Source organism: Mandrillus leucophaeus, unplaced genomic scaffold (genome assembly GCF_000951045.1).
Source record: "Mandrillus leucophaeus isolate KB7577 unplaced genomic scaffold, Mleu.le_1.0 Scaffold321, whole genome shotgun sequence".
NCBI lineage: Eukaryota > Metazoa > Chordata > Mammalia > Primates > Cercopithecidae > Mandrillus > Mandrillus leucophaeus.
This window is the reverse complement of record NW_012103377.1, coordinates 1,118,802-1,132,220: the sequence shown is the minus strand read 5'-3', so window position 1 is coordinate 1,132,220 and position 13,419 is coordinate 1,118,802. Positions and strand designations below refer to the sequence as shown.

The window sequence follows — 13,419 nt, the reverse complement described above, 5'->3', positions numbered from 1 at the left end:
GCTGGGATTACAGGTGCTCACCAGCTCGCCCTACTAGTTTTGGTATTTTTTAGTAGAGACAGGGTTTCACCATGTTGGCCAGGCTGGAATCAAACTCCTGACCTCAGGTGATCCACCCCCTTCGGCCTCCCAGAGTGCTGGGATTACAAGCGTGAGCTACTACACCCAGCCTATGTTTTCTTTAGTTGTGTAATGTATAAAGAAATTAATGAAATATAAAGCAAAAATGATCTACCTAAAGGAAAGCTCCATGTCACATTTTCACTAAACTGTTTGTCTCTTCAGTTCTATACATTAGGAATAAAACTTCAACCATTCAACCATTTGAATGTTTTCTTCCTTTTTCGTTTTCTGCATGTGTCTGTGATATTCTAAGCTCTGGAATTTAAAAAAATAAATAAAGGAATAGTCTGAATAATAAAAGTGAGAATTGGAATAGAAAATGCATTATAGCTTGCTGTTGTGTGTTAAGTAAAAAGAACAATGATTCTCAGTTTTGATCCTGTCTCAACCACTCTTTCTTTTTTCTTTTTCTTTTCTTTTTTCCTTTTTTTTTTTTTTTTTTTTTTGAGACAGCATCTCGCCCTGTCACCCAGGCTAGAGTGCAGTGGCATGATCTCAGCTCACTGCAACCTCCGCCTCTCAGGTTTAAGGGATCCTCCTGCCTCAGCCTCCTGAGTAGCTGGGTTTACAGGCACACGCCACCACGCTAGGCTAATTTTTGTATTTTTAGTTGAAACAGGGTTTTGCCATGTTTGCCAGGCTGATCTCGAACTTTTGACCTCAGGTGATCCACCTGCCTCGGCCTTCCAAAGTGCTGGGATTACAGGTATGAGCCACCGTGCCTGGCCTCAACCACTCTTTTAGGCCTTGTATCAACATTATAACACAGAGTTCCCATACTTTCACAAATACCACATTCTGACATGCAAAGGAAAAAAGAAACTTATCTGGAATCAAAAGATATTTGAATTTTCTTTTCTTTTCTTTTTCTTTTTCTTTCTTTTTTTTTTTTTTTTTTTGAGACGGAGTCTTGCTGTGTCCCCTACGCTGGAGTACAGTGGTGCGATCTCTGCTCACTGCAACCTCCACCTCCCGGATTCAAGCGATTCTCCTGCCTCAGCCTCCTGAGTAGCTGAGATTATAAGTGCCTGCCACCACGCCCGGCTAAGTTTTGTATTTTTAGTAGAGACGGGGTTTCACCATGTTGGCCAGGTTGGTCTCGACCCCCTGACCTCAGGTGATCCACCTGCCTCGGCCTCCCAAAGTGCTGGAATTATAGGTGTGAGCCACCATGCCCACCCTGAATTTTCTTTTGTGCTATCCTTCCTCCATATAAACATACCCTTTGTGGCCAGAAGTACAGATCTGTAATATAAATATATGTTAGAAGAGTCAGCATATACTTATGGGGGGGGTGCAAAGTACTTAAGTCTCTACTCACAGTCTATGTATAGCTCTTAGCACAGGATACTTATATGTGGAAGGGTATGGTGTAAGTAGGGCCCAACAGGATTTGAGCTTCCATGTATTCTGTGATTCTTCTGTCTCTGACCTCTCAGGTGCTTTCCTTGAGCATAAAATGTTGACATTTGGAAGAGAAAAGAAAACCCCTTTATTTGCTACTTTTTAGCTGCTGAGAATGAAGTCTGAAGGGAGGGAGGCTTAAACAATCTGAAACATACATGTTTCCACTTACTGGCAGTGTATAAATACATAAAAGAGAGGTGGTACCAGTTGACACCTTTCATTGCAGTTCCTACGATAACTCATTGAATCACCAGATAAGTTTTCTCTGCATTGACAGCACAAATGATGTTATAGGTTTGTTTTGCTTTTTAAAATAAAAGGATTAAAAGTCTTTTAATGGGAAAAACCAGCTGTTTTAAAACTATGTTCTCTGAGGATTCTGGACTCAGCAATTCCTCTAGCTGCATTTGAAAACTATGTAGATGGCCTGGTGTGGTGGCTCATACCTGTAATCCCAGCACTTTGGGAGGCCGAGGCGAGCAGATCACGAGGTCAGGAGATGGATACCATCCTGGCTAACACGGTGAAACCCCGTCTCTACTAAAAATACAAAAAATTAGCCAGGTGTGGTGGCAGGCGCCTGTAGTCCCAGCTACTCCGGAGGTGGAGGCGGGAGAATCTCTTGAACCCCAGGAGGCGGAGGTTGCAGTGAGCCGAGATGGCGCCACTGTTCTCCAGCCTAGGTGACAAAGCAACACTCCATTTCAAAAAAAAAAAAAGCTATGTAGATAAGGCTATGGAAATAATTTTAAGTGGTTTAATAATCCCTATATGATCTCTTTGCAAATGCAACTTTTCTATTGAATAGCAAGCTGCTAGAAGAAAGGAACAATATTTGATGTATTTGTCAGAAGAAATATGTAAAGGGTGTGCTGATAATGAATGCTGTTCTACTATTTTTAAAGCCTGTTTTCTATTCTCTTTACAGGCAGTGGTTGATGCTTGCAAACTAATGGGGGAAAGGAAATTTCACCGTATAATTGTGGAAGATGAGCGTATTTTCCCAAAGTCCAAAGTAACTGATATAATGGATGTTGTCACCATGCAAGATTATATACAAGTAAGGAATTTAGATTTAGATGTTGAAAAACAAACCAAGCAAGTCTTCCTAACTCTGTCCTCCAAGAAGAAAGAATCATACTTTTTTATTATGGTAAAATATAACACAATATAAAATTTACTATTTTATTATGTTTTATTTTATTTTTCAAATATATTCTATAGAATGAAACTTATTTTTGGATACCCAAGCACTAGAACTTCCTTTTTAAATTTTTTTAAATTCAACTTTTATTTTAAGTTCAGGGGTGCATGTGCAAGTTTGTTATTGTATGTAGGTAAACTTGTGTCAAGGGAGTTTGTTGTTCAGATTATTTTGTCACCCAAGTATTAGGCCTAGTACCCATTAGTTATTTTTCCTGATCCTCTCCCTCCTCCCACCCTCCACCCTCTGGTAAGCCCCAGTGTGTGTTTTTCCCCTCTATGTGTCCATGTGTTGTCATCATAAAATTGACCATTTTAAAGTGTACAATTCAGGGGCATTAAGTACATTCACAGGGTTGTGCAAGCATCACCACCATCTAGTTCCAGAACCTTTTCATTATCCCAAAAGGAAACCCTGCATCCAGTAAGCAGTCACGCTCCATTCCTGCATCATTCCAGCCCCGTAAACTACCACTCTGCCTTCTGTCTCTATGGATTTGCCTAATCCGAATATTTCATATAAAGGAAATCATGTGATATATGGCTTTTTGTATGTAGGGAGGGTGATAGCTAAGGAATTTGGGGGTTCTTTTGGGGTGATGGAAATATTCTGAAATATTCATAGGACGTGGTAATAGTTGCACAACATTGTGAATATACCAAAAACCATTGAGTTGAGTTGCATACCTTTTTTTTTTTTTTTTTTTTGAGACGGAGTTTCGCTCTTTTCGTCCAGGCTGGAGTGCAGTGGTGCAATCTCAGCTCACTGCAACCTCTGCCTCCCAGGTTCAAGCAATTCTCCTGCCTCAGCCTCCCAAGTAGCTGGGATTACAGGCGTGCACCACCATGCCCAGCTAATTTTTTTGTATTTTTAGTAGAAACGGGATTTCACCATATTGGCCAGGCTGGTCTTGAACTCCTGACCTCCGGTGATCCGCCCGTCACAGCCTCCCAAAGTGCTGGGATTACAGGCGTGAGCCACTGCACCTAGCCGATACTGTGTTTTCACAAATGGAAGGTTTGTGGCAAACCTGCATCAAGCAAATCTATCGGTGCCTTTTTTCCAATAACATGTGCTTGCTTTGTGTCTCTGTGTCACGTTTTGGTCACTCTTGCAATATTTCAAATGTTTTCATTATTATTATATCTGTTATGGTGATCTGTGATCAGTGATCTTTGATGTCACTATTGTAATTGTTTTGGGGTACCACAAACTGAACCCATATAAGATGGCAAACTTAACCAATAAATGTGTGTGTTCTGACTGCTCTACCAACCAGCCATTCCATTATCTCTCTCTCTCTCCCCTCTTGTCTCTCTATTTTCTGAGACACAACAATATTGAAATTAGGCCAATTAATAATCCTACAATGGCCTCTAAGTGTTCAAGTGAAAGAGTCACGCGCCTCTCACTTTAAATCAAAAGCTAGAAATGACGAAACTTAGTGAGGAAGGCATGTCAAAAGCTGAGATAGGCCAAAAGCTACACCTTTGCACCAAAGAGTTAAACGTGTTGTCAATGCAAAGGAAAAATTTATGAAGGAAATTGAAAGTGCTACTCTAGCAAATACATAAATGATAAGAAAGCAATACAGCCGTATTGCTGATAGGGAGAAAGTGTTAGTGGTCTGGATAGAAGATTAAACCAGCCACAACATTCTCTTAAACCAAAGCCTAATCCAGAGCAAGGCCTTTGCTCTCTTCAGTTCTGTGAAGGATCAGAGAGGTGAGGAAGCTGCAGAAGAAACTTTGGAAGCTAGCAGAGGTTGGTTCATGAAGTTTAGGGAAAGAAGCCATCTTTATAACATAAAAGTGCATGGTGAAGCAGCAAGTGCGGATGGAGAAGCTGCAGCAAGTTATCCAGGAGATCTCGCTAAGATAATTGTTGAAGGTGGCTGCACTAAACAACAGATTTTCAATGTAGACAAAACAGCCTTATACTGTTGGAAGGTGCCCTCTTGGGCTTTCACAGCTAGAGAGGAGAAGTCAATGGCTTCAAAGGACAGGCTGAGTCTCTTGTTAGGGGCTGATGCAGATGGTAACTTTAACTTATTAAAGTCAGTTCTCATTTACCATTCTGAAAATTTTAGGGCCCTTAAGAATTATGCTAAATCTGGCCGGGCACAGTGGCTCAGGCCTATAATCCCAGCACTTTGGGAGGCCAAGGCGGGCAGATGACTTGAGGTCAGGAGCTCGAGACTAGCCTGGCCAATATGGTGACACCCGTCTCTACTAAAAATACAAAAATTAGCCGGGCATGGCGGCACATGCCTGTAGTCCCAGCTACTCAGGAGGCTGAGACAGGAGAATTGCTTGAGCCCGGGAGGTGGAGGTTGCAGTGAGCTAAGATTGCACCACTGCACTCCAGGCTGGGCAACAGAACAAGACTCTGTCTCAAAAAAAAAAAAAAAGAAAAAAGAAAAGAAAAGGAATTATGCTAAATCTACTCTGTATAGAGTAATTATATAGCCTGTGCTCTATAAATGGAATAACAAAGCCTGGACGACAGCACATATATTTACAGCATGGTTTACTGAATATTTTAAGCCCCCTGTTGAAACCTACTGCTCAGATCAAAAAAAAAAAAAAAAGATTCCTTTCAAAGTATTACAGCTCATTGACAAGGCACCTGGTCACCCAGGAGCTCTGATGGAGCTGTACAAGAAGATGAATATCTTCATGCCTGCTAATACAACATCCATTCTACAGCCCATGGATCAAGGAGTAATTTCAACTTTCAAGTCTTACTATTTAAGAAATACATTTCATAAGGCTATAGCTGCCATAGACAATGATTCCTCTGATGGATCTAGGTAAAGTAAATTTTAAAAATCCAGAAAAGATTCACCATTCTAGATGCTATTGAGAACATTCATGAGCTGGGCACGGTGGCTCATGGCTGTAATCCCAGTACTTTGGAAGGCTGAGATGGGAGGATCTCTTGAAGACAGTTTGAGACCAGCCTGGGCAATATAGGGAGACCCTGTCTCTACAAAAATTACCCCCCCAAAATTAGCCAGGTATGGTAGTATGCCCCTATGGTCCCAGCTACTCAGGAAGCTGATGTGGGAGGATTGCTTTAGCCATGATTGCACCACTGCACTCCAGCCTGGGCGACAGAGTGAGACCCTGTCTCAAAAAAAAAAAAAAAGCCACATCCACCCCAACCTTCAGTAACCAGTACCCTGATCAGTCAGCAGCCATCCACATCAAGGCAAGGCTCTCCACCAGCAAAAAGAATAGGACTCACTGAAGGCTCAGATGATCATTAGCATTTTTTAGCAATAAAGTATTTTTTTTTTCTTGTTGTGGAGATGGGGCCTTGCTATGTTTGCCAGGCGGGTCTCAAACTTCTGGACACAAGTGATCCTGTCAGCTCTTCCTCTGTAAGTTCTGGCATTACAGGCATCAGCCATTGTGCCCAGCCACAACAAAGTATTTTTGAATTAAAGTATGTACATTTTTTTGAAATAATGCTGTTACACACTTAACAAACTACAGTATAATGTAGACATAACTTTTATACGCACTGGGAAACCAAAAAATTAGCATGACTCTATTTGCAGTATTCACTTTATTACTGTGGTCTGCAACTGGACCCGCAATATCTCTGAGGTATGTCTGTATACAGTCTTAACTATTCACTCATTTGCTTCAGTGTGAAGCATGAAATTAATGCAATGCCTTAGAGACTCCCAATTATGTTTTTCTTTTAGAGTCTTAGCCTATGAGTTTAGGGAAGTGAACCAGGAAATAAATAGAGCCAGGGATGGCAACTATCTTTGCTAAGGACAAAGACCACATACTTTCAGATTGTGAACATGTCAAGGATTAGTGTCAGAGAGAGGAGTGCCCAGATAGACATATTGGAAGAGAGGGATAAGATCATTGTTGACGTTTGTTGAGTCCTTATACGGGTGTGGCACTGTCTTTATCTCTTTACATGCATATTATCTTCTTTCATCTTCAAGTTTGTAAATTATGTGACCTTTTTTTACAAAAGAGAAAAATGAAGTTTAACAAGCCTCAAAAAAACTTGCCTGAGGTCACAGACAGATCTGCTAAGTGACTGCGCAGATGATTGACAGAGCTATGATATTTACCCATTTTGCAACTTCACTGAGGAAAAAAAAAATACACAGTCTTACTTTGCATGTCATTGCAGGACCATAAAAATGACCAGCAAATTGAAACCATGCAAAACAAACTTAATATCTGGGGGGAAAATTGTGATTGTCCTGTGACTTTTCAAAATGTTTGTCTGTAGTCCCAGCTACTCGGGAGGCTGAGGCAAGAGGATCACTTAGGTCTGGGAGTTTGAGGGTAGCCTGGGCAACATAGTGAGACCCCATCTCTAAAAAAAAAAATCTTCTTTATCAAAACATTAAAAACTCTTTTGCTGTCTCTTATAAATACGTAGGAAAATGGAAGGAAAAAACCCAACACATTTAGTACACTATAATTTAAAACATTAGAAACACAGACAAAGTGTTTTGTTTCTTCATAAAATATCTTACCAACTGTGAATATACTGGAAACCATTGAATTGTACACTTTAAATGGTGGATTGTATGGTATGTGAACCTCAATAAAGCTGTGAAAAAAAAAAAACTTACCAAGAGTACTTTAAATAGTGCTTGCCTTCTTGTTCTTCTAGTACCACTTATAAGCATCTTTTCTATGTCTTGGTGTATTGTCATATTCCTTTTAAAATTTGGATCAGCTGCCAACATTTTATTCTTTGCGCTTTAAATGTTGCAAAATATCTCAGAGTTCCTTCAGTATGAAGTTTTTTTTTGGCCAGCATCATTTCCACTGGGAAAGCTTCATCCTTTTATCACAGCCACTTTCCTCATTTATGTTGATAAGTTCATCCTCACCAAGTTCCTTTAGCTGTAGATCTGCAACGTCTTGAATGATGGCAGTGTCAGCATCCCCACAGTCACCTATTCTGGAACTCCATGTACGGTTGATTCCAATTTCACTTCAAGTGGTACCACTTTTTGTTTCTTTGATGGCCAATTCCCTCTTTTGATTTTCCATTTTTGTAAAATGTCACATGGGTTTATCACTGGGAGACAAAAAGGCAACACAACTGTATACTTTGCTGTTTGTGTGTGAAATGAATAACAGATTCACAGTGACCAGTCACTGATTGACTTTGGAAGCTATGACATGATTTGTCACTAATCATGATGAACATCTGTCATTTATATTGTGATCTTTGAGCTGAAGAGCTAGCAACAGGAGGCCGGGCATGGTGGCTCATGCCTGTAATCCCAGCACTTTGAGAGGCTGAGGTGGGTGGATCACCTGAGGTCAGGAGTTCGAGACCAGCCTGGCCAACATGGTGAAACCCTGTCTCTACTAAAAATACAAAAATTAGCCGGGCCTGGTGGCACACGCCTATAATCCCAGCTACTGGGGAGGCTGAGGCAGGGGAATCGCTTGAACCCAGGAGGCGGAGGTTGCAGTGAGCCGAGATTACGTCACTGCACTCCAGACTGGGTGATAAAGCAAGACTCCATCTCAAAAAAAAAAAGTTTGAAAAGGCCGGGTGCGGTGGCTCATGTCTGTAATCCTAGCACTTGGGGAGGCAGAGGCCGGAGGATCGCTTGAGCCCAGGAGTTTGAGACCTGCCTGGGCAGTAGCGAGACCCCATTCTCCAGAAAAGGGAAAAAAAAGATGAAATGGTGCAAAAATAGGATTGCCTGTGTGTGTGTATGTGTGCGAGTGTGTATGTGTATATGTGAGTGTGAGGGTGTGTGTTGAGAGTGTATGCATATGTGCATCTGTGTGTGTGTGCTTGAAAGCATGAATGTGACTGTGTAATATACCCTAAAGGCCTTGTTGTTATTCTGTTTCCTAGCACTGTAACTTCTCCTGCCCTATCCCTGGCTCTTAAATGCACAATTATAATGTTAAATTGATGATATATATTTGGTATTTTTAATTCCTAATTTGATATCATTTTAAATTGGAAAAAAAGAAAAGTGGGATTTCTACAAATACTCTAAATGAAAATAGTGAAATTCTCCACTTCATACTAGAGATGTACTCATATTTCTAAAAAGGTTTGTGCAAAAGTCCTCTCAACAACCTGGGCAACATAGTGAGACCCTATCTCTACAAAAATTAAAAAATTGGCCAGGCATGGTGGCTCACACCTGTAATCTCAGCACTTTGGGAGGCTGAGGTGAGTGGATCACCTGAGGTCAGGAGTTCGAGACCAGCCTGGCCAACGTGGCGAAACCCCGTCTCTACTAAAAATACAAAAAAATAGCTGGGTGTGGTGGCGTGCACCTGTAATCCCAGCTACTTGGGAAGCTGAGGCAGGAGAATCACTTGAACCTGGGAGGCAGAGGTTGCTGTGAGCCGAGATCGAGTCACTGCTCTCTAGCCTGGGCAACAGGAGCGAAACTCCGTCTCAGTAAAAAAAAAAAGCCAGACATGGTGGCATGTAACTGTAGTCCCAGCTACTCAGGAGGATCACTGGAACCCGGGAGGTTGAGGCTGCTAGCCATGATCATGTCACTGCACTCCAGCCTGGATGACAGAATGAGACCCTGTCTCAAAAAAAAAAAAGTCCTCTCAACCCAAGCATGTCATGAACAAGCTCTACCAGGTATGCAGAACACATAGCTATTATCATTAATTTTTAGGCCCATCTGAGTTTAACTTATCTGAGTTATATTTGCCATAAAAATTTTGATGCATTAAATAAATATTTAGTGAGTATGATACTATGTGCATGATAATGTGTAGCATAGCTCCTGCCTTCCAATAAGGGAGCTAAGTCATACACAGATGACTAAAACATTGAGTAGTCAGTAATAAGAGTCATAGAAGAGAGATCCCAATAAAGTTCAGAGATGGGATCAAAGAACACCTTTTGGATGAAGCAACATTTGAATAGAACCATGAGAAATATGTCTAAAAACATTTAGAGCGCCCACAACCAATCAATTTTTTTTTTTTTTTGAGACAGGGTCTTACTCTGTCACCCCAGCTGGAGTGCAGTGGTGCAGTCTTGGCTCACTGCAACCTCTGCCTCCTGGGCTCAGGTGATCCTCCTGCCTCAGCCTCCCAAGTAGCTGGGACTACAGATATGCGCCACCAGGCCTGGCTAATTTTTGGATTTTTTTTATTATTATACTTTAAGTTCTAGGGTACATGTGCACAACATGCAGGTTTGTTACGTATGTATACACGTGCCATGTTGGTGTGCTGCACTCATTGACTCGTCATTTACATTAGGTATATCTCTTGATGCTATCGGGTTTCACCATGTTGGCCAGGCTGGTCTCGAACTCCCGACCTCAAGTGACCCAACGGCCTCAGCCTGCCAAAGTCCTGGGCTTACAGGTGTGAGCCACCGCACCTGGCCAACTATTCATTCTTGTTTCTCTTTTTCTTTTTCTTTCTTTTTTTTTTTTAATTGAGATGGAGTCACTCTGTCACCCAGGCTGGAGTGCAGTGGCGCGATCTTGGCTCACCACAACCTCCGCCTCCCGGGTTCAAGCAATTCTGCTGCCTCAGCCTCCCAAGTAGCTGGAACTACAGGTGCATGCCACCATGCCTGGCTAACTTTTGTATTTTTAGTAGAGATAGGTTTTCACCATGTTGGCCAGGCTGGTCTGGAACTCCTGACTTCAGGTGATCCACCCACCTCAGCCTCCCAAAGTTGTGGGATTACAGGTGTGAGCCACCACACCTGGCCAACTAATCGTTCTTAATTGTTTTTTCCTCACAGTATCGCAGTTTTTTCGATGAGGCCCCTGCATTTTCTGGCGGCAGAAATAACAGCTGGCGCAAATTAAATCTTGAAAGTATTCCCAGGACAATGCTAATGTATGACATAGTTCATTATTCAGAGTCTGGAGTAATCTCAAACCGTCTACGAAATGAAATGAAGTTTCTATTACAGAGACCAGTAACGCAAGAGATCCATAAGCACCAGCTACGGATTGTTTCTGAAAACAGGTAAAACAGATTCTTCACTGGGGTTACAATACTAGGGGTATATCTGAAAATGTTCACATTCTGCCAGATAGCTCACTAAAGATAATAGGATATATGGGAAAAATAGAGTTGGGGCAGATTGCTCAAAACATATGCAACTTTGTAAACACAGCACCAACAAAAAGGACAATTTGTACTTGGGGAGATGACTTGTACCACCAGACAGGCAACTCAGTGTAGCTGGAGGCTGCCACAGAAAATATAAAAAATGAACAACCATCGAGTGGAGATGCTGGCAACTCTTTCATTAGAGCAGTCAGTGGGCATGGAGACAGTGCACATGGAAGTGGGACCCTGGGCCAGCGTGGTTGCCTTTTTTTGTTGTTGTTTTTTGAGATGGAGTCTCACTCTGTTCCCCAGGCTAGAGTGCAATGGCGCAATCTCGGCTCACTGCAACCTCCGACTCCCGGGTTCAAGCGATTCTCCTGCCTCAGCCTCCCGAGTAGCTGGTATTACAGGGGCCCGCCAGCATGCCCGGCTAATTTTTGTATTTTTAGTAGAGACTGGTTTTCACCATATTGGCCAGGCTGGTCTCGAACTCCTGATCTTGTGATCCGCCCACCTCAGCCTCCAACAGTGCTGGGATTACAAGTGTGAGCCACAGTGCCTGGCTGCATGGTTGCCTTTTAAGTGGACATGAGAGGCAGTGCGATCTGCCAAGAACCAGGAGCCATCCAAGGCCGGAGTGGGGGTAGGGGAGGAGTAGGGTGAAGGGCAGCGAGGGTGAGTTGGGGGTGGGGTGTGCCTCTCTGGGAAGGCAGCACTTGATGCGGGTGCTCATTTTTGTTTTCATGAATACAGCCAAAAGGGCTACCCTTGCCCATGCAGCACAGAACTAAGGGCTTTTTCCTTTTTTTGCTGAAGGTTATAATTCTATTCTTGCTACTCTGGCTCCCCTTGCCTAAGATAAATTGCATATAAATTAGAGTGACGTCATTCCCCTTTTTACCAATAGCATGTGAGCCAGTTCACATTGTAGAAATGGATGTTGTAGCAAAATAGATGTATTATGATCTGAAACAACATGGACAGAATATAACCGCTCCCATTATATTCCTTTTCTCTTTCCATTACTAAGCCTCACTTAGCCCATCTTATTTACAAATTAGCTGCTTACTTAAAAGAAGAAAGAGATAATAATATGTAAGAGGACCTACTGGTAATCTATTTTCACACTCTTATAATTAAAATGAAAAATACTCCCTTTGTGCCTGAAGAAGACACTGATGACCCACTGTCAAGAAAACACGCTGGGTTTTTTTTTCAGGAGTAGAGATGAGTGATTCTGACCCAATAACATAATTTAACCCATATATTTTATGATCAAGGCTATACATTTGCCAGACAGATGGCCTGGTTTAGGGCACAGTCTGTCATGAAATAGATTTTCTCTAACTCATCCATATGAGCACTGAGTATAGAATTTAACCCTATTACCACCAAGGTCAAATAAATGATGTAATTTTCTCTGCCACCATATATAACTCCAATCTCCCTGCTATTTGGATTTATCCTACTGAGTATCCAAGAATAAGTCATTTCAGAGCCAAATAAGTAGCCGAATTATTAATCAATTGAAAAGAAAAAATACTTTCATAAAGCCATCTTTGAATGCAGTTGTAGTTTAGCATCTCCCAGAAGCAAACCCTGAGACAGAGATTTGGGAGGTGATCTCAGGAACAACTGAAGGGAGAGGGTAGAAAAGTGGAAGGCAGCCAAAACAGTGTGTGTTAGCAAGCAAGTTACCACTGTGGGTAACTGGAGCTTAATCCCCCCTGGGAATGTGAGATTCAATGTAGAACATGCAACTTAGAATTATCCCACAAGGGACAAGGGAATTACAGTATTGATACATCAACACCCATCAGTCATTGGTTAAGGGTTGCTTAGGAAGGGACATATTAATTCTCAGGCACTTTTGACCTTCCCTGCACATGGGCTTTTTTCTTTTCTTTCTTTTTTTTTTAGACCGAGTTTCGCTCTTGTTGCCCAGGCTGGAGTGCAATGGTGCGATCTCAGCTCACCACAACCTCTGCCTCCCAGGTTCAAGTGATTCTCCCGCCTCAGTCTTCCTGAGTAGCTGGGATTACAGGCATGCGCCACCACGCCTGGCTAATTTTGTATTTTTAATAGAGACAGGGTTTCTCCATGCTGATCAGGTTGGTCTCTAACTCCTGAACTCAGATGATCCGCCCGCCTCGGCCTCCCAAAGTCCTGGGATTACAGGCGTGAGCTACCGCGCCGGCGGGCTTTTCTTTTCAAAGAAAGTTTTCAGACTGAGTGATGCAGATGCTGGCAGTTGAAAGTTGAGTCTATGTGCCTTATAATAGTAAGGACAGGGGGCATAGCATCTGATCCCAGCACTGACAAAAACAGCTTGTCTGTCCAACCATTATGAAATGTAATACTTTTTTTTTTTTTTTTTTTTTTTGAGACGGAGTCTCGCTCTGTCACCCAGGCTGGAGTGCAGTGGCGTGATCTCTGCTCACTGCAAGCTCTGCCTCCCGGGTTCACGCCATTCTCCTGCCTCAGCCTCCCAAGTAGCTGGGACTACAGGCGCCCGCCTCCACGCCTGGCTAATTTTTTGTATTTTCGGTAGAGACGGGGTTTCACCGTGTTAGCCAGGATGGTCTCGATCTCCTGACCTCGTGATCCACCCGCCTC

At 42.4% G+C, this 13,419-nt stretch overlaps 1 protein-coding gene across 1 annotated transcript in view; it reads left to right on the top strand.

Moving 5' to 3' along the window:
• LOC105545214 (chromosome unknown open reading frame, human CXorf58) overlaps window positions 1-10,720 on the top strand; it is a 27,975-nt gene extending 17,255 nt beyond the window's left edge. The window contains exons 6-7 of the mRNA XM_011988037.1: window positions 2,459-2,590; window positions 10,487-10,720. Coding sequence (XP_011843427.1) covers window positions 2,459-2,590; window positions 10,487-10,720 — 366 coding nt within the window. The remainder of the gene's footprint in view (window positions 1-2,458; window positions 2,591-10,486) is intronic.
• The last annotated feature ends 2,699 nt before the right edge of the window (window positions 10,721-13,419 follow it).